This window comes from Tyto alba, unplaced genomic scaffold (assembly GCF_018691265.1).
Source record: "Tyto alba isolate M040663 unplaced genomic scaffold, T.alba_DEE_v4.0 Super-Scaffold_9, whole genome shotgun sequence".
NCBI lineage: Eukaryota > Metazoa > Chordata > Aves > Strigiformes > Tytonidae > Tyto > Tyto alba.
Window position 1 is genome coordinate 43,225,340 of NW_024881330.1, and position 26,928 is coordinate 43,252,267.

The window sequence follows — 26,928 nt, forward strand, 5'->3', positions numbered from 1 at the left end:
ACAGAGAGACAGAAGAACTTTGTTTCCTTGGCAACTGGCGCCACCAGAAAGTGTTTCCAGCACCTCCTCCCTTTACTCAGGTTCACTATTATTGAAGCCTTTGGTCAATCAGGTAGTAAAACATCTTGATAGTGTGCTCTACTTAACTCATCTGGCCTCCCTCCCAACCTCTAGAATAAAAAGTGACCTCTGCAAACAATCCTGTATCAAAGCGTCCAGTGTTACAATTCATGGCCAAACTTCAAGGTCTGCCATATCCAGCATGTTTAACTTAAACCTAGGAAGTGTCATGGTCTTCTGGGAAACGGTGTTGGCAACTAAGCAGCTTTCACTCAAAACCTGCATGTGCTGGAGTGATGGAGCTGAGTGTCTGCTGCGGCACGGTGAGCAGGTGCTGCACAGAGTCGTGCTGGTGATTCAGTGCGGTTCATTCTTACCTCTGAGTCAGGGCTGAATTAATGTCCCAGAACACTGTTAAGGTTTTGAAGCAATGTGCTGGTGGGGGCAGCTATTTACGTCAGCTTTTGGTAACAAAAAAACCACTGAAGCCCTTCCCACCTGCTATTGTTAAATATCACATATCTCCTGCCACCCATGTTCCTTATTCATTCAAAGAATTTCACTAGGATTGGGAAATAAAATACAGTTACAAAATTCCCAATTTGTGGTTATCTCTCCATTTAAATGTAGCAATGTTGTGTAGCTGATCTTTGAATGAGGCAGAGACCCTGGGGGGAAAAAAAAAGATTGTATAAATGCACATGTATTGTAATGCCTAGGTATTGGACAGCTGAATGTGGTATTTTTTTACCTTTGAGGTCTGGAATTCACAACTTAAACAATGTTCCCTAAATATAGAAATTGATATATAGTTTTATATTTTTAGTGAAAAAAGTCCAGGTGATTTCTGTTGTGTTTCCTAAGGTCCAGCGAGGTGAACACTGGCTCTGCAGTATTATAGTGAAAAAATGGGAAGGCATGTGAACCATAGGTTTGTAACAACAGTGCCAGAGGAAAATTGTAGCTGAGTGCTGAGGCTGTGCTTTTATGCTGTCTTTCTCCCCTAAATCTTTCCCTGTTTTCCCTGGAAAGAACAGGGCTTTTTGTCTAATGAAAGCCCTCAGAGGGAACAGGGACTTCTGGCATCAGTGTGTGGACAGTCTGGGTTAGGTCACCTGCAGACCCTTTCTTTCTCTTCTCTCATGGCTTCAGGAGACTCTTGTCCTTTTCTTCAGGACTATTGGGAGGGGCACAGAGGCACTGAGCAGTTATGTTTTGAAGGAGAGGAAGATGGTGATGGAGCATAGTTCTCCCTCTGCTCTTGTTTTTTCTTTTGATATTGCAGGTGTTTCCAGCACCTGTGGTGAGACCAGTTACTGCTGATAATCCAGATATTAAAGTTTTCATTAAGAAAACAAACACAAGAAAAGAAAATATTACTTTTAACAGTTTATATGCATTTGATTTGTCTCTCAGAAGAAAAGGCATTTCTCTAGCCCAAGTATTTGCTCTCTACTGAACTGCAAAGGCCTACAGCAACAAAAAGCCAGAGTTGAGCCTCCAACGTTGAGCCCACACAGACAGAAAGCACCAGACAACTTAAACGTTGCCTCTGGCTCACCTTATACTTTGCAGTGTTGTGGTCAAACCCCACCTCATTCCAGTCCCATGTAGTTGCAATGCACACTCCATTAAGGGTCAGTGACTGTAGCTGTAAGCACATCTTTTTTGTCCTAACTGTAAGACAACTGAAGAGTTTCAGCACAGAATTTAGCTAGAGAAAGAATAGCTTACTGTGCAACCCCTGGTGCCTGAAAAAGATTTTGTGTCTCCCATTAATCTTACTGAGTTTTTTATATCATCTGTGCTTTGGATTTATGCAGAGCGATAATAGACTTTTCTTCCCCATATAGAAGTTTCTGATCTACCTGTAGCAATTGCAGAGTGACAAACTGTTGCTCCTTTCTCCCCCACTTCAGCCTAACCCTTATAATCCATTTTACTGATTATTTTGCAGCTCATATTTAAAATAGTTATCCAAACAAGGTGATTGCTCATAAGAAATAAATTATCAATGGATGCTAAAATATTACTATCTTAAAGCTCTCCTGTATATTTTGATTCCAGAATGTGGTGAAGTCCATGTAAGATGTTATCATGAAGTTGAAAATTTACAGGTAAACTATATATGAGAAGATATAGCAGTAGTAATTCTCTTCAATACATCTGCAAGAAGCCATAGATTGCAGAAGATAAAAACAGGATTGGGGTACATTTTGTGTGAGTATCTCACTTTTTCTTCCAGAAAATTATTATTGTACCAGGTCTGTGTTCCATCCTTAAAACATTTGGCTTGGGAGTGTCTTTGTCATGTGTTTGCTATTTTGCATTTTTATCCATCTTCATTAAGGGTGAAACTTTTAGACAGTTCTGTACAGATGATAGCAAGCAGATACTGATGTTCTGGAAAAGCAGTGACCGCAGTCAAAGCCGTCACCATGTTTGCACATCCTCTGCCTCTAAGAAAGAGGTTTCTGTACCTTTTAAACCTCCTACATGACTTTTGACTCTACAGCTGAAATAATTTCTCATCTTGATCATAGGTTTAGAAAAAAAATTGTTTTAGAAATAGAAACTGCAGCCTGATCACAGACACTCAAAAAGAGGAGCACGAAGTAAACTTTCATCACTAGAAAAGGATGAAGGAAACCCACAGTCCCTTTCCTAGCCATCTAAGCTTCACCAAATGCCCAGAGAGGCATGTCAGTCTGCTAGTCCCTGAAGAGACTTGCTTTCCTGTTCCATGCTCTGAGATGCAGCCAGCCTGGCTGTTCCCCACCTCTTCCAAGGGAGTGGGAACAACTCAGGATCTTGCCTTATCTCTCCCAATTTGACACTTACAGGGAGTCCTGGTGGGGATTTCAAGGTCTGTGTGCAAATTAAGGGATATCATGAACACAGACTGGTGTGTTCCCAGCCCCTGCTTGATGGAGTATATTAGGGATAAGCTCTGAGGGATGTGATTTCTATACACACCATCTCTCCATCCCTGGCTGCAGCTGAAGCCTAGGGAGAGCAGAGCTCTGGCAGTACTACAGGGAGTTCTTGGTTTCTCACATGGTGTGGGACAGCTTAAATAAACTAAAGACAGTAATTGGAGTGCCTCCCTCTGCTTTGGTAGTCAGCTTCTGACTTTCTTCCAAGTTGCAGGGATAAAGGAACAGGGGCACAGACAGTCAGCAAGAAGCATTTTGGATGCATAGTTGTGGAGCTGAGGAATGAAAGAATGAATGGACCGGGCAAGAGATCTAAACTGAAAATTCCTGTTTTATTCATCATCTACTAGTCTGTAAAGGTGTGTGGGATTCAACAAGTCAGAGAGGATCATTGCTTGAGGCCTAAGAGTGCAGAAGGAATGAGGAAAGAGCACTTGGAAGAGTGTATTAAAAATAAGCATTCATTCATCGCAGAACTTATTTCTTGCTTTTCTTTTAATTTATCTGCCTCTCGGTGTTTAGACAGAAGTCATGTGAGCTTCTGAGCTGCAGGGACAGAGACAGAGGAGAACGTGTGCATCAGTGCAGAGTGCTGCTGGAGCCCTGGCAGAGCGAGAGGGAGGCAGAGAGAGTCTGAGAGGGAAAAGGAGAAGTGGTGGGAGCTGGAACAGCAGCAACTGCTGCTACCACGTTGCAGCTCATGCCTGGGAATCGGCTACGCTGCCAGCACACCTCTCCAAAGGTGCAGGTGCCCCAGGTTCAAAAGCCCTAGAAGGTCAGTGGTACTGCCTGGAGCCAAGCGGAGCTGCTTTATTTTTTTGTCTTTTCCTGCGAAGAACATCTGTTTGAGGACTCTGCTCTTTTTCCTGGACTAAAAGAGGTATTTTGTGACAATAACGTGTCTCTTCTTTGAAAGCAGGTATGGGATTGGGAAAAAAATAACTCAGGGCAAGATATCAAAGCAGGTGTGCAGAGAGGTGGTGGGTTTTTCTCTCCGCCCTTTTATAGCAGAGCTTAGGCAGTAAGGGGCCCCTGTCAGCAGGATACAGTTTGACTTAAAATATGGAAGATGGGAGGGAGAGGGTTAAAGTGTGGGGGTGGATCTGAGCTGTTTCACATCTGATTTGTTTCTCTGTGCAATCTCTGAAAGTGGAGGAAAACTTTCCTTGTGCACCTGGAGGAGTAGCACTTACCCATTACACAGCGAGATGTAAAACTTGTTTAATATGAATGTGGTTTGCTTAAATCTCTGCTTGGAAAATTACAGTTCCCATCACAGCAGAGCTCCCCTTAACATACAAATTTCAGAGGTCTTAACATCTGGAGGCTGTGACAGCACTTCTATTTCTTTCCCTCTTTTCCCTCTTTCCAGTGTACTCGCCTCCTCCTGCCTGCACTCTCCTCCCCGTCTCCCTCCTGCCCGTAGGGGCTGTGACCCTATGGATGCCCCTGTACAGATTTTCCGGGAGGAACCAGACTCCACTTGCTCTCCAGGGCCCTGTCGTCCTCGCAGCACCAGCAGCAGCTGGCTCCTGGGCTGGGGGGACTACGAAAGCAACACCACCGGGGCCTTTGGGGACACCCAGCGCAACCACACCAGCATCTCCCCCGCCATCCCCATCATCATCACTGCTGTCTACTCGGTGGTCTTTGTTGTCGGCTTGGTGGGAAACTCTCTGGTCATGTTTGTCATCATAAGGTAAGGGGCTTTGGAGTACCTGCTGGCACAAATGGCCATCCCTAAATTTGGCAGGGAGTGAGGGGGGAGTTTATGGAAGCTCTCTGGGTGTGCATACATGAGGAGCTGAAAGAAGGCAGCTGGAATGACCCAAGCCTTTTCACAGTCCCAGTGGCTTGCCTCGATTTGCAGTTACAGACAGAAGGGAGAAGCTGGTTAAAAGTGATAAATCCTGCAGGCTGCGGGAGAGGCGCTTTGTGCCCCGGAGCTGCGGTTGTTGGGTGCCCTCTAGGGATGAGAGGCTGCTCACATCCCAGGGAAAGCTCAGGTCGAAGAAACAAACTTATGCAGGGCAGCTTTTTGTCCTGGTGAGGAGACCCCGACGGACAGCTTATGTGCCCAGGCATGTGGACACTGATACGTTGCTGCCTTGTCACCTAGTTGCTTGTTTAACAAGGTGGGAAAAAAGAGGAAATTATAAAAATAGGTGGAAATGCTTACTGTAAAGCAAGGGATGGTGTTTTTTTCCCTGTCTAGTGTTGTTTAAATCAGTTGTTGGTGCTGGATTGAAGAAAGCAAAGCAAATGCTGAAATACCTTTGATATTTTTCAGAAAATGGGAGAAAGCTGTGTATCTATGTTAGTCTTTCATATTAAATCACTTAGTGAGATGCACCAATACTTACACTTGTACTTACACTTGTGTATTGTTGTATATTTTAGCTTGCACTATGAATTCTCTCTGATTTTGTCCTTTGCATTTGCAATTCATAAAAATGTTTGGACAGTGCAGATCAACAGGGTGATAATGAGCAATGAAGGGGACTGAAATCATGCAATTTTTTGGACTCTTGCTCCACAATCCATTTGAATCCTGCAAAAAATTCAGAAAAAAAATAATGAAATTGTGGAGTATTGATTGGTTATGTGAAATCAGCTTATACACAGAAAGAAAAATGGAGGTGTTTGAAATGATCTTGTTAGTAAAGCATGCATGGTAAAGGTCAAGCAATTGCAGGATGGTGAAATAACTGTCAGACTTGATATAGGGGGAAGTTAACTAGAAGCAGTGAAGTTGTTGATGGGGTACTTTATGAAGGATGAGTTATGACCAGGTGAATACTCTTGCAAAATAAAAATAAAATCCCCTTTAATAGTCAGTGCAATAAATAAAGGTGCCTGCGGTCAATTTGGAGAAACTGGTTTGCTCCAGTTTTGTGATGCTCTAATTTTTATACCCTACATGCCCTTTTACTCTTCATTTAGAGTAGAGATTTCTTTTCTTTTTGTACTTTTCTTGCAAGAAGACAGACTGCATACTTGACACACACACACACAGATGCAAAGGCAGAGATTTTCTAAGCCATCAGTCACTATCAATGATAGTTAATTAACTGACCTGGGCAGTGGAAATAAATTCAAACTTAGCCAGAGCCCTAAAAGTTAGCATGTATGGATTATATTGGTGCATATGTATTTCCTTTTTTCTCTCCTTCCATTACTCTCCTGAGATTATTTTTGCAAGGGTCTAAGTAGCTATGTCTCATTCTCCTACTAGTTCCTACATTAGCCTTTTGGTTCAGTTTCCTCTTGCTCCATCTCTTGATTACATGATCAAAAAAAATAAATGTGTGACAAAACACCTGCTGGATTTTTTGTTTCTTTTTTTTTTTTTTTTTTCTTCTCAGTATTCCCCTCCCTTAAGTTTCCTCTGTGGCAAATGCTTTAACCATGGCTAGAATCACTAGCCAAAGTGCATGCATACACAAACCTACAGTTTCAATCATTTCTTATGATTCTGAAATATTCCAAATGTTTGTGCAAGTAGTGTATTTTCTTCATTTTTGTCTTAACCTTTCATCTCCCTCTCTCTTTCCCCCACATCCTCACTCTGCATGATTGCATCTCATGTGGGTTTTCATGACCTGTTGAAAAATGTAGCCTGCAGTGATGTCATTTTTTGTGGAAAGCCAAGGTCTGTGGGAAGTTTGTGAGAGCAGGTGGCAAGGGAGAGGCGGATCATGTCCCCAGGCATCCCACATTGTCTCTCCTCCAGCTGCCACAACTCTGAAGGAGGATGGGGACAGACTGTGGCAGCTCTTTACCCTCCAGCTGAGCACTGGGTTTGTGTGAGCCCCCCTGTTGGTGTTTCTCATCTTTCTCAATTCTATATCTGTTCTCCTCCTAACCCCCGTGGACTGGCAGGCAAGGCAGGCACAGCTCCTACTCCCTTTGCTCTTTTATACAACATCTAATATTGATAGAATAGTTGAAAGGGACCTTCAATGATCACTGAGCCCAACTGCCTGACCACTTCAGGGCTGACACTGTCACTTTTCGAGTGACACGAAGAAGATCCCTTATGTTCTGAGACTTTCAGTGAAACTGCTGGAAGTGTCAATGCTGTGGTAGATTCAGGTGACTCCATATAGTCTTGAGATGCCTCAGAAACAGTCTCAAATTCAGCCTTAAGATGTGGTGTAGGCAAGCCTTGGGCAATTCTGTGCTTTAATACCCCCACAGGAGTGGTTGTGCTACTTCTGCACGAGGGCTGCTAAAGAAGTTTGTGGAGACCAGCAAGTCAACATCTCAGAAGCCTGTGGATAGAATGCTGGGTGTCTAAAATCTCCTCCAGCTGTGGTGGGGTTTGTTTCTGATGAGAGGGAAAACCCTCTCAGAATTCCCTAATAGGGAAAAATAACAGGAGGATGGCACTTTGATCACATGTACAAGCTCCTGAGAGAAAAGTAGCTGAGTTTGATATGGCTCCTGTAAATAGAGATTTGTGTTGAAGACTGAGTGAGAATGGTACTTTAGGACGGTGTTGGCAGCATGGCCTGTTAAACCATGACTCAGAAGACCTGGATTCTTCTTCTGGTTTTACTACTGGGATTCATCAGTTTGTCCTGTCCTGACAAGGTCACTTCATGGCCCTGTGACTTCGTTTCTTCCCATATAAAATGGAGATACTGGTATTCATTATCTTTAAACACATAGAAACTGTTAGATTTAAAAGCTGAAGCCCAGTAACTAAAAAACCTAACAGAGCGAGACCAAGGCTATTGTTATCACCCCAGACTTCTCAGGCACACTGAGAGTGTTTATTTTTAATATGCAGGAAGCACTGTGTGTTGAGTACGCAGTGCAACCTGCACTCTTTGCACACCCGTTGCAGTTGGCTTTCACGGCGTGGGTGGTTTGCAGGAGCTCTCCTCATGTCCGGCTCAGCTGTGAGGCACATGTGCCAGCCCTGGGGGGTCTGGCCGGGTGGGCTGACAGTGCCTCGTTCACGCTGAGCTGTGGTACACGGGATGTAATGCTCTCCCGTGTCTGCTCCTTTTCCTGGGGAGGGAGTAAGAGAAAAAGAGGGCATCACGTTGCCTCTTGCACTGGTGAGAAATGCAGATACTGTGTGGGGACCACACTCCTCCACCTGTGGAGGAGGAAGAGGAGACGTGAAATGGGTATGTAGAAACCAGGTGAAGTTATCTGGCCTCACCTGAGTAAAGTGATACAACTATGTGTGTCTTGTCGTGATCAGAATCTATCTCAACCCTAAAACTGTTCTTTTGAGATTAGCTTTACCTTGGAGGTCTTAGAAGATATTTCTGGAGGTGAAAGAGTTGGCTGAAGTTGATAGATAAAATTACTTGTCCTTGGAAGCAAAAAGTATTTTTCCTCTCCTCCTCATTCCTCCTGAATTTATTTCTCTAAAATTTAGTGTTGGCTGTAAAGGAAATGGTGGTTTCTTGTGACAGCTGGAGGGGAAGTAAAGTCTCCTGATTAATGTTATAACTTTAACTATGAATTTGCCCTTATCAAAGCCATAAACATACTCTGATAAAAACTCTCAGAGGTACTATCTCTTACCCACTCCAGATTCACTTTTCCTATATATGTGCCTTACCCACATTGTTCCTGAAGTCATTTACTGAGAACAGCTGCTGTCATCAGGATCCTAAATAGCCAACCCTGTATTTCTTTTAAAATCTTTCAAGCTTCTCGTGAACTGAATAATATTCTACATTGAAAAACAGTTTTAACAAGGCTGTGTCACAAATATGTAGATTGATTCCTAAGAGAAAAGAGAAAGCTTGGATTCATCTGCTTAGTCTAATGTTGAAGAAAAAATATAACTAGTAATACATTTTTCTCATATATTCATCGAGCCAAGTGGCATCTTATATAACAGGAGTCTATTAAGAAATGTCATATAAAATTGACTCCTTTCCAGATTGTTTTTAAATCTTCTCCATCATTCATTTCAAACAAGAATACAAAACTAAAAAAAAATATATACAAAAATGAAATTGATTCGATATATTGGCTTAAATCAATAACAGATTTTGATAACATCAAAAGATTACTTGTTAATTTGCTTTAAATTATTGTTATAATTTTATTAAATGATATTTGGAAAAAATATTGTTCTGAAATGAAAAATGAGGCTCCAGAAGAGTAAAACTAACTGAATTACCTGTTCCCTATTACTTGTGGTTGGCATGATTTAATAGTTTTATGAAATCAAGGGTTTGACTGCTGGAAGTAAAGGCCGAGCTGTACTATACTTTGTCAATTTATGGGGTTTTACCTTTTTTTTTACCTGATCAGACATTTGACACCACACTTTTATCAGTACAGAGGTATCAAATAGACTGATAGCAATTCATCACACGACCTCAAAGAGCATCTGGCCTTACCTCACTGAATGGCGGTAATTTTGGTAGGTTCTGCAGGGTTTGGCCATACTTGGCATAATTTTCATCACAAATTTGAAGACTGATCATTACCAACAGTTTTTACAGATGGCACAAAGACCAGGGTAACAGGTAACATGGAAGAGGACAGGTTTATAAAACAGTATTGATAGTTTGAATAGCACTGCACATTTAAACAAAATTTGAATGTTTTTAATACTTCTAATACCCTGCTAGACAATGACTAAGTGAGACCTGGGCTGACAAGAAACTTAACAAGAGTTCCCAATACGATGCTGTGATAAGAAAGGCGGATACTGAAAAAGCAGAGAGAGCAGAGGAAAGGCTTGGAAGAAATATTTACTAGAGATGGTATTAGAGAGAGGCTATAATTTATAGTGAGTAATCTGTTTGGCTTCTGAAAAGTAATTTGGTATCTATCCAGACACTTCCGCTGGGCTAGCAGCCAGGTAGTCATTTATTTCAGAGAAAGACGTAACTGGAATCAGTGTCTGGAAGCAAGACAAATTACAGGGAGCCCTTTTGAACTGTCAGAAAATGAAGACTTATAAGAACTTTCCAGTCTGGCTTCTGGCAAGGCAGAAATCTTGAGTTAGCTTGCCTGTTCTCAGCCATGAGAATGGTGGGGAAGCTCATTCATGCTCCTGGATGAAGCATGGGGAGGGAGCACAGCGGGGAGATGGGGTTGGAGAGGGCAGGCTGGCTAAGCCCTTCTGATGAAGGGGACAAAGTGAGGAAAGACTGGGGACCCTTAATTTAGTTTTTCCTGAGAGAGGTTTTTGAATTTGCTGAAAGAGTATTGTGGCAGAAAATTCTTAACTTGGTGGTCTGGATGGCCCAGGAGTTATTAAGAGCAGAGGAGGATAATCTTCCTGGTTTGCCTACTCACACTGTCTATTCAAACTGTGATTAGTTTGTCTCTTAAATTTTCTGAAACAGATGAGTTCCCAAGAAGAGTTTTGATTTCAGTTACATATCACTTTTTAAAGGAAAAGCATCCAGAAATACTTTAATAAACAATACTTCTAGGAGGTTTACTTCATGTCTCTGTTTTGGTCCTCTGATCTGTAAAAATCCTATAATTCTTGCAAAGTGTAGACTCTGTGCTCTTCTCCTCAAGGAATACTTTGTGCTTTGTTTATTGTTATTCCCTTCTGTGGAATTTGAGAGTCATGAGGAAATGGTAGTACAAATGTCATTTTGTCTACAGAAAGGCATAAGTGCACAAACCAAATTATCTGTGAGGAAGGGGTGCATATAGATGGAACAAGGACATGGGAAGAAGAGTCTCTGACCATTCTCACATCCTGCAAAATGTAAAAAGTATATAAATAAAAAATATGTAAAGGTGCACAGTGTTTCCATCGTCCTTTTGGGAAGTTTGCATGCTAGCCTGTGTATCATCTTTGAAATATTTATTTCTCCTGAAGCCAGAGCATTCAGCTCTCATTAGATTCACCTTCTAATCCCTAGGGAAATTAAAATTAATTCTGGTTTGCTGTTTTCAGTTTTGAGACATTATTTACAATATAACCTCTGTCTCTTCTGCATGAATATGAGAGCTTAACACGATTTTCTTCAGTGCACAAGTTTCCATTAATATATGGCAAAAAAGTGTGCAGAAACTTTCTGTTTTCTCCATTCCTCATACCAATGCACCTATGCAACACACGGTGTTTTGCCTGGCTGCTCATCCCTGCTCCAAAAGTCAGTGCCATTCAGCAGTACATTATGAGTGAATAACTAGAGTTCCCCAACTTAGCTACACTGCACCTGAAAGGCAGAGGATTTTATATTTGCTGACTGACTACATAGCTAAATCCACTCCCACTGCATTGTAGGTAGCTTAGCCACTGTGGCTACTGTAGGGCAACTGGGAAAGGCCTCCTTAAGTAGTGACAGATAGGAACCTGCATGGTAGGATTAGTTCAGACAAGCTATTCAATGTTCATTTAGCATTCACACTCAGAAAAGTTTTTTACCATGCTGCTGGCTGATGGACAGCATCAGGATTTACTGTTAGACATGCCTTTCAGAATGACTGGTTTGTTAAAGTGCGCTGTGGAGGGGAAGAATAATATTTTCACCATGGAAGCTACCAGCCCTGTTGTTCAGTTGACTGTGTCTTAAAGTTTCCTGCTCTTTCACTTGAATCATTTCCTTTGGGAATGTGTGTTCAGTTGGTCTGTGCTGTGAGCTCCTGCTGAGGCAGGTGAGGAAAATGGATCATTGGGTAGAGTCCAGAGAAAACCTCACATCTTTCCTCTAAGAGGGACTGGTGACTTTTTCCTGAGCTGGCTCACTACTGATACGTGCATTTGTTGTCTTACCACATACTTGTTACAGAGTGAGGTCCCTTGTCTCCCATTCAACTTTATTACTACAGTGCTGGCCAGAGATTCAGGTCTCCACACATCCAAGTTCATAGTTATCTTATAAATCACTCCCAGCAGTGGCAGTTATTATTCATCCCTGTGGCAAAATGAAGACCAGATGCCTTGTTTTGTGAACAAGAGTGATGCCCACACCCCAAACACCTCTGCGTGAGATAAGAGATTTATGAATTTTTTCCTTATTTCTCTCCTACTGAAACATCCATGGGAAGCAAATGTTCAATAACATTTGACTGCTTCCAACCAATTTCTGCATACATAGCTACCTGTGGAGATCAGAGCCTCTCCAAAGAATAAGAAGGAAAGTAAGACTCTGAAAGATCTTCTGCTGGAGCTGCTATCACTGTCCTCCTAAGCAATGAGATTTATTCTCTTTGTCAGGCAATTTCTGTCTTACTTCACTCTCCACAGACACATAGGAAGCACTTTGCTCTTCTAAGGAAGCTCCTGTCCTTCATGAAAAAAAAATCCTTCCAAGAGGTAAGAACAATGGGAAGTGTGGATGTTACCTGAGGCAGAGACTCAGCACTCACCAGGGTAATGTAGCTGTGGCAAGTAAGAAGGATTAGGATGGGCTGCGTAACACCCTGGGAACTCCCCGTAGCATTACTGCTTACTGGAAAACATCTGCAGCAGCATAAATTTTCTCAAGAGACAGTCAGCTGCTTGACAAGGTCTAGCTAGAGTCATCTTATCAATAGAGGAAAAAAAATCAGGTACATAGTCTAACCTAATTGTCTAGTCTCTAAACATTAGACATACTGGTTTTGGATAAAGTACTGATTTTGTAAAATTCTGCATTCTCACAATTTAATTTTAAGCCACAATAATTCACAACACCTTGACATTTCTCTGAGCTCTCCCACCAAAACCATGGAAGCAAAAATTTCGCCGTAATGGTGTTCCTAACATTAAGCATATTTCTTCAAAAGTAGGCTCTTAAGCTCACATCACTGAGCTACCCTTTTGACATGGTATGTGTTTGGAATAGATAATCCTGGTTTGGTTTTTATTTTTATTTGTATTTTAATTTATTTTTATTTCTATTCCTTCCTCCAGTTCTGGTGCAGTATGATATTGAGTATGCCCTGAATATAGCCTTGAGGTTTAGAGCTTTTCTGTCTAAGCTTTTCAGCTGCTTGATCTCCATATACTTCATTCAGAAGAAAGCAGTGGAACAGAGCCTGCATCCTGCTGATAGGTGTTTTTGCAATTTGCTTTTAGATGCGCTTTAGCTTTCATTTTCATTCACTGACTCAGGTCTCTGCCAAAAATATGTGTTTGTTATACCTCATTGTATTTCATGCTTTTGTACTTTCACTCTGCTACCAGAGAGTGTTGTTGTATATTTGCTATTCTTGATCCCCTCCCCATGCCTCATTTCATACTGCAGCGAACATTTCAGCCTGTTACAGTTACATAAAAAAATTTGACCAGAGCCTCCTTCTCAGCTTATATTAGCTTTACTAATATTACAGGGTACTTTTTTTTTTTCACAGTCCTTTCCTCTGCCTGAGATAATAACCTTAAGGGGCTCTACTAGCAGATTTAGTAATGTATTTTGACTTTTTTTCTGAAAGCATTCCAACTCCTTAATAGCATGCTTCCTTCTTCTGTTACCACATTTCATTGATAAGCTTAGGCTGGAGGTGTGATTTCTTCCTATTTACTGTCTTAAAAAAATGTGCAAATTAAATTCCTCTCCAGAAGGAAAAGTTCGGTAATGATAAGTCAACTGAGAAATAGGCAAATTTTTCTAAGGGTCGGCCTCAAAGAACTTTCTACTTTTGGAAAGTGGATTTAGCCTAAATAGTGATAGTTTTGAGAATTTTACTTTTGACACGTAAGTAGACATCATTTAAAACTTGCTCCTTGAAACTCTCATCGTACACCCATCAAAAAAATACATTCAAGCCAAAGTTTTATTTTTCATCTGACTATTTTTATACAAAATTTCCATATATCTTCCAGTTTCTTAAAGTCTACAGAGGCTTGAGGCCTGTTTATAGGTTGACAAACAGTCTCAAGATGCACCAAATTAAGTCATTAATTAAGTCATTAAGATTAAGTCATCAGAGGTTTTTCTTCCTCTTGAAATTAGATTCTAGCACCTGATTTAAGAGAGGGACTTTCCATTCCGATGTAGTATTAGAAAAGCTGTCACCTTTTAATGAAATCCCAGTGTTTAACAAACCATTTTCTAGACACAGGATTTCCCATGAGCATTTTATACAACAATGGTTTATAGATATCTTAATGGTCTTTGAACGTTATACCTCAAAGACACTAAGAAAATGTTGGTCATTAATTACCACTGTGCCATTTATGCTGTAATTATGTCCAGGTGTCCCCTATCTGTTCTGTTACACTAATTAAAGCAGAGCGCATTATTTTTTCCTTAAATGAAATTCAGGTATTTAATCAATAATTTTAGTTTTTCAAAGGAAGATAAGATTCCCTTACTTGTCCACTGTTTTGACCTTGTTCAAGTGTAGATTTGGGTGAATAGAGGGTGCCGCGACTGAGAGATGGGATGCAGCCTGATGCAAGCAGAGTGTCCGTTTTATTATGATTCTTCACATACTTTTATACTAGTTCCTAGATAGCGTGTTACACACTAATTGGTTTCTTTAAAGCATGGCAAAGATTTATTGGCTTACATTCTACATTAGGCATTCAGAGATTAGCTAATGCTGAAGGCTTTTTTCTAAACTTTTACTTTCTAATTGCAACAGTCCTACCTACAAAAACAATAACTCCCAGTTACAGGAATCTGTTCCACAGCGCCTAATCTTAACACAAACACCAAGTCAGCACCCCCTGTTCCTCCTACACGAGATTCTTACCTTATTCTTTCCAAGGCCTGGGGCCAACAAGTTCCAGCACGTCTCCTTCTATCAATTGTGCAGTGCTGGGGGTTTTGCTGAGACCAGCCAAACCCTGGCCTACGAGAGGGTATGGCAGGAAAACCCCAAACCATATAAAATATTGCCTCCTGTATTTTGGTGCAATAGAACGAGTTGTAGAAAAGCAGTTACATCCCTCATCTTGTGTTTGAGTCAAGACTCTCTCAGGGTTCTCTTCAAAGTGTCTGACAGCAACAATGGTCACTCCATTACTTTAACTGGACTTTTGATTAAGCCTGCAAGAACATATCTTTAGAAACATGTAGGCATTTAATAATTTTTTGGTGCTTAATTAAAAACTTTTAAAGGAGTTTGGATGAGTCAAGATTCTCAAAGGCATTTCTGAATTTTATGAGCTTTTAAATGAATGCATGATTTAATGTATTACCTAACAACTTTAAAGGCCAGCATCTTATTTACATGGAGACAAATGCTTTCAGGTGAAAGTAATCAAGCTCTTTAGATTATGAGTGTGAGATCAATGAGTTAAGGTTGTATTAGAAGAACATGCATGGATTTAGCATTGCTGAGGTTAACTGGTGCACCCTTCATCCCAGAGTTAGGCACATGTGATTCCTCTGCAGTGCCTGGGAGAACTGATTGCCTAAATGTAATATAGTGTTTATTGGAGCAGTATTTATTGGTGTTCTGTCCTCTTGTTCAAAGTCTGGCAGAGAAGGGGTTAGGTGTCTATTCTGGCTCAGAGTGGGTGGTGCAAGGAGCCAACTGGGGTGGGTTTGGGCAAGGTCGGGCTGGTGAGCTGTGGGGAGGCACTAGATGCCCACCAGGTACGGTAATCAAAGCTGGGACTCTTAAGTGTGTATGTGCTCCTGAAATGAGCCAAATCTTTCACAGAGCTTTGTGGGCAGAATGGAACAGTATGGGCTTTATTTTACCCATTATATTTTCACTCCTGTATACAGCTTTGATTTGGTTACATTGGAATGCTGATGCTGGGATGACTCTCTATTTCTTACTAAATGTGAATGATAAGACAGACTTCCTGTTGGATCAACAGTAGTGAGGAAAATTAACTTTCTTGTATGTGCATGTGTTGCGTAGTCTAAAAAATGAAAATTGCTTACTTTACATGTATAATATAAGCAGTCTGTATACAGAGAACATACTTTATGCTACAGCTTCAAAAGACTGAATTTTGAGGTTACTTTAAAAATTAGTTCTGTTTTACAGAGAGTCTTTCATATTCTGCCATTGGAAGGCTGTGGGGAGAAGGGAAAGGGGTACTGAGAAAATATGGTGTATATATGGTCACAGTGTCACGCACCAAAAAGAATTGAATTAAGGTTGCAAGGAACAAGAAATGCAAGGCTATTTCATTTTTCAAGGCTAATAAAAAACCTCTTAGTTACTTTTTATTACTTTTCTGATTTTATTTAAGGAAAAAAGGACAAACTAGTTTTTCTATATGTGAAAGCAAATCTTCCCTATCCAAACCCTTGGGGAAGCTTTTAAAGATATACAGAAGTAATGATTCAGAAAAACTATTAGTTACTTCACCTCTGCTTATCATGGGCAATTGCATTTTATTTAAACATTCCTGTATTGAGTCTAGTAATTTGTATTTGACTGAAGTACACTCTTTGCATAGCAGCAGACATTGATTTGAAGACATCAAAAGATGGAAAAACTACTCTTTTCTCGTGTAATTTGTTCCCAGTGATAATCTCCTCAGCTGTTAGGGAGAAGCCATCATTGTTTTTAAACTGAGTTTGTCTGGCTTTTACTTTTACGTATTTGTCCTTGTTATGCTTTTCTTTGTAGTCTGAAAGAGCTCTTCGTACCTGCTATTTTCTCCCTGTGGAGATCTTCAGACACTGTAATCAAGCCATCTCTCTGTGTTCTTTTTGCTAAACTAAATGTAAGAATTTTCTCCAGTCCTTTTGCTTATTTTCGTGCTTTTAATGCATCTTTTCCAACTTTTCGTAGTCTTTTTTTTTTTTTCTATATGAAAAAGACAACAATTCTAAATATCATCAGCGATGTCTGTGGAAATAAAATCACCTTTCTACTACTTTACAGATATTAAATGGCAATTAGTCCATTCTAGCACACATTTACAATGAGTATTTAGTGAGGTTTTGTTCAGTCTTACAGCTGAGATGCACTCAGAGCTGCTTTTTTTGGTTGTTGTTTTTATCCTAGTCTGTCTTATATTTGTTTCTGCTAGCTGTATGCTCTCATATTTGTGTTTGATCAGTGCTTTTTAGGCTATAATGTGGCCTGTAAGAGAGACTCCTTTTTCTGCTGGAGGACCTGTTGAAGAGATTGATCTGGGAGGGGGAAGAAGCCCAGCTCTAACTGGCGGGTGCCTCCTTGCTCTGCCTTTGATCTTGGAGAAACTCAAACTGGGGCAAGAGGCAGTCTGGACCATGCTTTTGTTGCTGTTTCCCTTTGGCTGTCTTTGCTCAGTGATTTCTAATGATTCACTGGCTATGGCTTTGTTCAAGACATGAGCCTGGGTATGGTAACTGTGTGAGGAGGGTTTACTTTGTTTTCCCCTTGCAGTTTTGTTTTCTATGCTTTGAACCAGCATTTGGTTTAATTTTCTGAATAAATTGTAATTTAAGTGTTTTAGAAAAACTGATGCTATTTTTAACATTTTGTGTTGGCCATAAAATTACATTTCTGCCCATATTTTAATGAATAGCTAATTTCCATATTGGGTACATTTTGTTAACACTGCTCAATGATTTTTTTTTAAAATTATTTTTATTTTACACATCAAAATTTTAAAGGCAAATAGTCATGTTGCCCTACATGTTCATTAGCTGAACTGGTCAAATCTTCTATTTCCACTGTAAATTATTAATGACGTATAGCAAAATCTTGCTAGATGTGTTTCTCTGTGTGTTGCATGTGGACATTTTAGTTTGGGCACACAATCAAAATATGGGGCTGAAACAGCTCTGAGAAAGAAAATGTGTTATTGAATATGACAATAAATTAACAGCTATGAGCAAAAGTAAATAGTTGGGGGAAGCATTTCAGAAAGAAGAGTTAAGTATATCCCTGTCTATGTTAACAGAATCTCCTTTATCCTTTCTGTCTGTAGCAGAACTGGAAGTAGTTCTTCACACCCCAGGCTGTCCCCCAAAACTGTCATTGGGCAGAACAAAGCAGGGTGCCATCTCAAAAAACCCAGATCCCATTTTTCTGTGTAGGCTGAGGTTCTTACCAGCTGGAAAAAAAAAGTGCTTAATTTTGATGAAATTAAAGGATGTAGGAAAAATATTGCTCGCAGTTTATAACGGTTAGCTATAAGAAAAGGAAACAAACCACTTTGATCATTTGCAAATGTAACAATGATATTTTATTGTAGAAGGATTTGAGAAGATAGAATTGAAACCAGTATTTGTCAAATTAAATTAAATGTATTCATATACTTGGTTTTGTCTGTGGTGAATAGTTCTTAGTTCTCCTTCAGGTGCTGAGAGACTGAGTCAAACGTGTTTACTTTTATCCCAATGACCTTGCATTTGTTTGCACTTCTGACATAAATTAAAAATGACAGAAAAATCCCAACTGTAACAGATGCTGACTAATAAACTGTTGCATATCTGAATATGCATAAACGTATTTTGAAATAACAAAGCCTTACTTTTTTGTTCTTCAGGTACACAAAGATGAAGACAGCAACCAACATCTACATTTTCAATCTGGCTATGGCAGATGCGCTAGTTACCACAACTATGCCTTTCCAAAGCACTGAGTACCTGATGAACTCTTGGCCCTTTGGTGATGTGCTGTGTAAAATAGTTATTTCGATTGACTATTATAACATGTTTACCAGCATATTCACACTGACCATGATGAGTGTTGATCGATACATTGCTGTGTGTCACCCTGTGAAGGCTCTGGACTTCCGTACACCTCTCAATGCAAAGATAATCAACATCTGTATCTGGCTATTGTCCTCATCTGTTGGTATATCTGCGATAGTTCTTGGAGGTACCAAAGTCAGGGAAGGTGAGTGTGAGCATTCAAAACTCAGTCTTTTTGTTTCTCAAATGCCATAAAATGTAGCTTTGAATATTGATTAAACCTGATTTATTCCTTCTTCAAAAGGTATGCCTAAATTTCTGACATTTTGAAATATATTGTGATAACATTGCAGTATGACACGTAAATCATTTAAGCTCAGATGCCCTTGCTGACTAAAAGAACAAAATGCACTTTGAAGCATTGTCTGTGCTAGAATGAGAGCGTCAAAAACTACTAGCAGACAGCAGGGGAAAATAATCAGGAATTTGATCACAGTGGACACATCAAAGATCAGTTTAGGATGAAACTTGAAATGTGGTCCTAAGGTGCTTTTTTTCAGGTGTTTTGAGAGTAGTTCTGATGAAGTCGCAAGAGCAGAAACTAGATAGCTTCTGAGTAGTATTAGTATTAAAACTATTATTAAGACTTGGGAGCTTGTTGTCAACAGCCATTTTACAGAACTTGAAGGCATGGTGAAGAAAGGAAAAGTCAGCATCTGGAGAGAGAAAATCAAGATAAACAAGACATGACAGTATGTGAAGATATGAGAGTATGTCAGATTCTTGTTTAAAAAGGGATGGGGATGTATATGGAGATGTGGAAAAGCTGATAATAAGGATCGGCAGAGGAACTGGGAATACAGTCCATGTCAAGGAAGCAAGTACAAGAACATGAAGTCAGTGAGATCTGTGGGCTCCGCTTGAAATTATAATCCATATATGGGTTTAGCCTCTATAACTGGTGACTCATTACCCCATTACTGCTATGGGGTTAATCTTACTTTGCAATCCTCCTTGAGAAGGAAAGGGGAGAAGCATTCTCACACACACATACTTCATATTGACAGGCGTGACTGCAGTGCAGGAGCACCTCAGTGTCTTCAAAAGGCTTGAGGCCTCTAATGATGTCCTGGCATTGGAGCGATCCTGTTAATGGATGGCTTGATAAAATACAACACATGCATATGTGTTTGGTGGTAGTCTCATTTGAGATACAAATAATCTTGAAAAACGATTAATAATTTCCTGAATTAACAACCTTTTCTATTAAAAAGGTTTTACTTCTCCCAAGAAAAATGGTGAACTTTACATAAGGACACTGTTTTATCTGGCAGAGATAATAAATGTTGTGTGTTAAACTGTTTGGCATAGATCAGTGCAAGGAAAATATTTCAGTAACAGCTGCTCAAGGGCTGATTGATTTGGCTGAAGATGTATAGATTTTGTTCTTGCTGTCGGTCTTCTGGTGCGTAGGTGACAGCAGAGTCCTCTGGGAACTCTTCTTTCAGCCCTTTGGGGAATCAAGTGTCCTGGTCTGCAGTGCTGTAACTTCTCCCCAGTAGAGTTTTGACAGGCTCTATAAAACATTGTCTAGCTCAGGAAACTAACTTCCAGGCACCTTCATTTGGGAAGACGATTGCCTTGCTATGTACGAGATCTTGAAGGCCATGCATGGAACATTGGCTCAGACAGGTGCTTTGTTCGAGCATGCTTAACTAGCAGAATATTCCTGTCGTTCACTGTAAGCATCACATTTAGATCAAGGAACTGCTCTGAGACTAGCAATGATTAAATGCTTTTTCCATGCCATGTTGCAGGCAGCCTTTTTTTTCCTTCTGAAACAGAGACTAGTAATATACAGCCCAGCTGGACCAAGCAAGGTTGGTAAATGCTTGTCAGCCCCTACTGTTCAGCCCTGCTTGTCTGATCTAAGGTGTCTCTTGAGCACTTACAGCCTTATCTTGTCTGGTATGTTTATGAATTTTGCTGATAAATGCTGAAGGGGAAAAGCAAGAATCCTCCCTTTGCCTGACAGCTGGAGTTCTGGACTGAAACTTTCGTTATGTTGGTCAAAATAGTTGTTGTTTATATGCTACAGGGCCTCTGTTGGATTCAGATATAAAACAACAGTTGAACATCAAGTAGAAAGTGATCATATTTAAAATTCCCACCCCATGCTCAGTTAGTCCCTTTTGTTCTCACAATACAGGGTTGCTCTCAGTGGTGTCCTCCCGGGTACATTTTCCTACAGAATAAATTTTACATCTGTGTAAATATTCCCTCTCTGGCCTTAATGGAACCTTTCTTGATGAAGAATTGTTCACTTAAAAAAAAAAAAAAAAAAAAAAAAAATTAGAGGTACTATTAGTATTCCCAATAATGGTGTGAAGGCTCCATCTGAGTACAGAAGAGTATAGATGCTTGAAGGTGACATGATTAATAATGTATCTAACAGAAATATATTTCCTAAATCAAGATTAAGATTAATCTTAAATGGTAGTTTGTCAAACACATTTAAAAATATATTTACACTGAAATGCCATCTAGAATGCAGTATTTTTCCTTAAATATACTAATGTATTTGGAATATTTGGCTTTTGGATTGGAAAAAGTCAGTATGAAATCTTAAGTACTCAGTTTGTGACACTGTACTTAATTCTGCATCTTTTCAGGCAACAACAATAAAATATAAATTAGATGTTATTCTCTTCCAAAGTTCCTGAAAATTATTATGATATTATGCATTATGAGAAGGATCTTTGTCAGTTGTAATCTGGGAAAATGTAAATGGGTTCCATACAATTCATAGTGTTATATACATCAAGTGAAACACATGATTATGGAAAATCTTATTCTAAATTCATTAATTTGAATGAGATGCAAGACAATCATTACATTTGTATTTGGTATTTTGAAATTCTAAAATACCATTGCCAACTGCAAATTGTATTAAAGTGTAGCAAACATGACATAATTATTTTGATAAATATATGAAATTTTATCAGTAGATCTAGAGAGGCAGTTTCCTCTGAGAAGGGGTTTCAGTGAGTTGCTGAATGTGGTCCAGAGAAGCCACCCTGATCACACCTCACTTTTACCTTGAACTGTACATCTGGATGCAGCTTTACTAGTCTAGATATTATAGATGCATCCTGATTTTATGGCTGCTGCTAGGCCATGATCTACTACAAATAACAGCAATAATCAATGTGAAAACTTATTTGAAAATAATTGTTGACATTTCTAGAATAAAATTAAGTAAAAGCAACTACCCTTATGAAAACCTAGGTCACAAGTTATTTAGAAAAATTGAGCGTCAAGACCTTGTGAAGTCATACTTGGACTGTCAGATTAGCATCCTCCCTCAGGCACAAAAGATATGTCTTTTCACTTTTCAGCTTTTGGAATCATCCATTAGTTGTTATATCATTTAAATGAAAACCTCAAAATATTTAGATTTTTTTTTTTAATGTTTTAGTATTCAGTGTCACTCAGTAACATCTTTCTGATATCTAAACACAGAAATGCATGTATGATACCATAATGTTAACTTCCCCCCATAGTTGTTTTTCAAAACAAATTCTCTACAATATCATTTTGATTTGTGAAGCATTTTGATAGTAGGGAAATATGGCTTGATGGATTTTTTCTGACTAGTCATGCTGGAGACAGATATGAAAAAGTGATGTGCAAGACTCTACTGAATCATTCCACCCTTAGATCTGATTCAATAAAAGCCAATTCATAATAATTTGTAGAGGAGTTACAATTTCAGTAGAGAGAATGAAAAAAAAAATAATCAAAGAATAATGCAGTGCTTAAGAGGATAAAATCTAAGCTATGATTCAGAGTGAAAAATCCCTGTCTACCTTGACTTGTCTTCCATAGAGTTTAACTGGTGATAGTAGTTGTAAATTTACCCTTTCTCTTGCCTTGCCATTTATCTTGTTTCTTGGGTTTCTACATGGTTTATATGCTGGAAGACTCCAATGAGTTCAGCAAATGAAATCTCATATATTTAATTCCTTAGCAGTCTCCTGTCGGATGGAAGATTTCTAGAACATAAAATCAAGAGACAACCTGTGACTTTGAGTCTTGGTGTGGGCAATCAGAAAGCTTGGTGTCAGTGTCCCAGATCCTGCAGTCTCTGTCATGAATTTTCAATTACATGATCTGCAAAAAGAGCAGCTTCCATTTGACTCTGTGCACACACATATTTTACTTGCTTCTATTTTAACTGAAAAGAAGCTGTTGCCATGAAATAAGTTTTTCTCAATGCAAGCACTTACATATATTCCATTTGCACTTAAGAAGGCATGTGGGAAAAGATTATTACACAATTATCATATATTTGCAAAATCTTCCTACAATCAAAACATCATTTGGCTCCCACCATTCATGACACTAAAAAAATATCTGTCTTCACCCACAGACAAAAACATATGTAGTTTGGTAATAATTATGAGATTTCTACTCCATTGAACATGGTATTTATTCTGACTAGTGAGATGCAAATGGAAACATCTTTACAAATTTTTATTTTTCTGCTCTGCATTTTTAGATCCTCCCATGGGAAACAAATTTTATACAATGTTACGCATTTTAAAAAGCCCCTATCTCTCTAAGTAATTTCTAGAGACAGCTGCATAAAACTAGTTTCAGTGGTATCTGAAAGCTGTACTTGGAGTGATTTAATGACAACTTCATTTATTAGTATCACATTACATTATAATAACTTTTCCTAGCTCATGCTATGATAATTACATTGTTTAGTATATCTAATAATAAAGAATTTTCTTCTTGCTTCTTTCATTCCTAGATACTGCAAGCACTGAATGCTCCTTGCAATTTCCAGACAGAGATTATGTGTGGTGGGACATCTTCATGAAAATCTGTGTCTTTGTCTTTGCATTTGTTATTCCAGTTCTCATTATAATTGTTTGCTATACTCTGATGATCCTGCGCCTTAAAAGCGTACGGCTTCTCTCAGGGTCTCGAGAAAAAGATCGAAACCTGCGCCGCATCACCAGGTTGGTTCTTGTGGTTGTGGCAGTTTTTATTATTTGTTGGACTCCTATTCACATTTTTGTTCTGGTTGAAGCATTAGGGGATGTGTCCCACAGTACTGCTGCTATATCCAGCTATTACTTCTGTATTGCTTTGGGTTACACCAACAGCAGCCTCAATCCAGTCCTTTATGCTTTTTTGGATGAAAACTTCAAGAGATATTTCAAGGACTTCTGCTTCCCCTTTAAGATGAGGATGGACAGGCAGAGCACCAACAGAGTCAGAAACACTGTGCAAGATCCAGTTTATATGAGGGAAGCAGGTGGGACAAACAAACCTGTATGACTAGTCGTGGAAATGTCATCTTACTGTCCTCAAGAGAGAGAAGTGTCCAACGACCTTGGACTGACGCAGATTACCACTTCAGTCTGAACTAGACTCACCCAGACAGTCGGTCCTGGAATATTTCAGAAATCCTAGTAGTTTGAACTAAAACAAGTTTATTATTGACAAACAAGAACCTCCTGAAAATAAATAAGCTCAACTGAAAGGACCTGGCTGATGGTCAGCTTTTGGCACCATGTTTGCTGTACTTGAGCAGGTACTAATACACCCTTTTGAGGAGACAGGAGATAGTGTTGTACCAGCTGAATCTGGATAAGGAAAGTTCTGACTTTTTAAAGTACGTAAGGTTATACTAAGAAATGTTTTGTCATAACACTGAGTTATGCCAGAAGCTTTTGCCCCAACAGTGATTGCTTCTGAACTATGTAGTTTGACAACTTGATTTATCATACTCTTACAGTGAAGAGTGTTGTTTAGGTTTCTGCAGAACAATGTCAGAGCTATAATCAATACTGTCCTCAACTAATATATCTGTAACATTTGTCTGTGCTGTGGAAATCCAATTTAATCATGATCTGTCTACACACCAAAGTGATTTTATTGTGTCTGTGTATGGTAAAGCATTTTGGCATTTAAAAATATTGGGATTTAAGGAGAATTGTTCGTATATTTTTAGAATGTGTTTAATCATCTGTGTGTAATGTTTTCTCTATGTGATTTCCCAAGATGATTGTATATTTTATTGATTGTGAATAATAGGCATTTTCAGATTTTATTTTGAACAAGAGGACTTCAAATACTTCACTAGAAAACTTCAAATACTTCACTTGTTACAAAATGATGGAAAACTGCGCCACATTCATTACATAATTACATAATTACATTCCATTTTCAGTAAAGGGCACAAACAAACATACTTAAAAATAATGCTGTGTTTGTTTTCCTGAACAATCTGTAAGCAGAGTAAAATAAATTTTTGATTAATTAGAAACTAGTGAACTATCACATGGATGAACTGGATTGATACAAAGAAAATGAAGATGAAATATACTGGATGGCACTTGATTCGGAAAGTTCCCATTTTATTGATAATAATACATTTTCTTTGATACAGTCCTATGAATTCAGTAAATTTATCTGTTTTCCTGTAAAGGTGGAGGTGCCAAGGCACAGCTACACAAGTTACAGGCTTGCTGGAAGTAAGTTTATGGTAAAACTGAGCCTAACTTTCAGTCTGTAGTCTTCTATCTTCATAATTGTCTTATATTGCTACCCTCATTTCTGCTAGTGCTGAAGTTTGGAGGAATGCTCTCATTATCTTCACTGGGAACAGATCTGGTCACCAGATGTCATCCTGGTAACTTTGTTCTTTATACAAAATCCAGATAATGTGGGTGCCTTCATTTCATGGCAAATTTGCTCAGAAACATAGTCTGATTTGGTCCTAGTGGACCAAAAATCCTTTGTTCACGCCAGTATAAATCATGAAATTTGCTCTTTCAGCTGTCAGTACAGTTCCTGTGGAAATGCTGTAGAGATATCACGTCAGGTATTTTTTGATAAAAGGTTGATAAATTCAGTGCTCCTACATTCATCTTACAGTATCAAACCAATCCCAATGAGCCGGAGGTGCTCACAGCCTTTCAGTGGTGCTGCAGTGTGGAGCACAGCTGTGAGATTCTGGCCATGGAGTTTGGTACTTAGGAATTAGATGCTCTAATGCAATTATCTTTGTTAATGAAAATATTCAACGTAATACTTTCCGGAAGAGACTAGCACTCTCTGATTGTTTCTAGGTGATGAGTGAATATCTGACCTCAGGATACTTGATTTACCTGGGGAAATGGATGATGCTTATGCAACCGATTGAGTGAGTTTAACTTCCTACTCTGTCCCTTTTTCTTTTTTTTTACATGCATACACATTTCTAAATAAAGTACTGACCTTTAAACTGTCACAGAAGGAGAATGTTTATGGTAAAAATTGACAATCCAAGGTATTGATCAAGTTAGGAGCAAATGAAGTGTGAAAGAACTAGACTCTAATGAATTATTTTAATTTAATATTTAATTATTTAATTATTTTTAATTAAACCTGTGTTCTTGTTCATAATTTAACATTTGTGTATGTATATCTGTGTTTCAATAGAGCTATTACTCTATACATTATCTGCAGTACTCTACATTGTAATGAAAAATCAGTGCTCTTAGTTTGTGAAAAGGAGATTTATAATCATAAATTATATATATATATTTTTTTTTTGGATGATCATGTTTTTGGTAAGGAGACCATCTTCCCTATTGTTGTGGGAGAAAAATGAGATCCTAGCAATTTCTCTGTGGTACGGAAATATTAGGCTTGAAAAGTGGTATAAGAATGTGGTTTAAAGATTTATTTCTTTCATGGAACATTAACAGCCAAATTAGTCTGGATGCAGCAGAAAGAAGTCTTGGAGGTTTTCTTGTCAAATTAGGCAGCTTGCCACACTTCATTGAACAACAAAGGAAAGCTCGCTGTCCTGGCTAGGGCTGGAATAGAGTTCGTGTTCATTTTTGGTAGCTGGAGGAGTGCTGATGGCACACTGTGATTCCAGGGGCTCTCCAGCTCCTCGTGCCCTTGCCTGTGTGTGGGGGCGGGGGGAGCACAGCTGGAGTGCTGGTCCCAGATTGGCTGATAGTCCATGTCACGTGACATTATGCTCACTATATAAAGGCAGGAGTGAGCAGGGAAGGGCTCTCACTTCCGGGAGCGTTGCCGCGGTGCCTTTGTGTTTGGGATTGCTGGCTGGGAGCAGGCGGGTGTCGGTCAGCAGGGAGTGAGCAGCTGTATGGTACATTACCCATTGATACTGCTGTCGTCGTATTATTCTGTTACTGTTATTAAACTGTTTTTATCTCAACCCACGAGTCTCCCTTTGCCCCTCCGATTCCCTCCCCATTCCCAAGTGGGGGGAGGGTGGGTGAGCGGCTGCATGGTGTTTAGCTGCTGACCAGGCTCAAACCACAACAGTCCTTTTTGGCGCCCAACATGGGACACGAAGGGTTGAGATAACAGCAGTCGTGATCTGTGTGTGCTATCAAATTTGTTATAATGTCAAATGTCCG

The 26,928-nt window shown here is 39.4% G+C and overlaps 1 protein-coding gene across 1 annotated transcript; it reads left to right on the plus strand.

Annotated features, from left to right (window-relative positions):
* The first annotated feature begins 3,492 nt into the window (after positions 1-3,492).
* OPRK1 (opioid receptor kappa 1) lies at positions 3,493-25,527 on the plus strand. Its single transcript, XM_009966657.3, has 4 exons — positions 3,493-3,876; positions 4,369-4,695; positions 18,325-18,677; positions 23,292-25,527. The coding sequence occupies exons 2-4, from the start codon at positions 4,436-4,438 to the stop codon at positions 23,822-23,824; spliced, it is 1,146 nt and encodes a 381-aa protein (XP_009964959.2). The 5' UTR covers positions 3,493-3,876; positions 4,369-4,435; the 3' UTR covers positions 23,825-25,527.
* Positions 25,528-26,928: the final 1,401 nt, after the last annotated feature.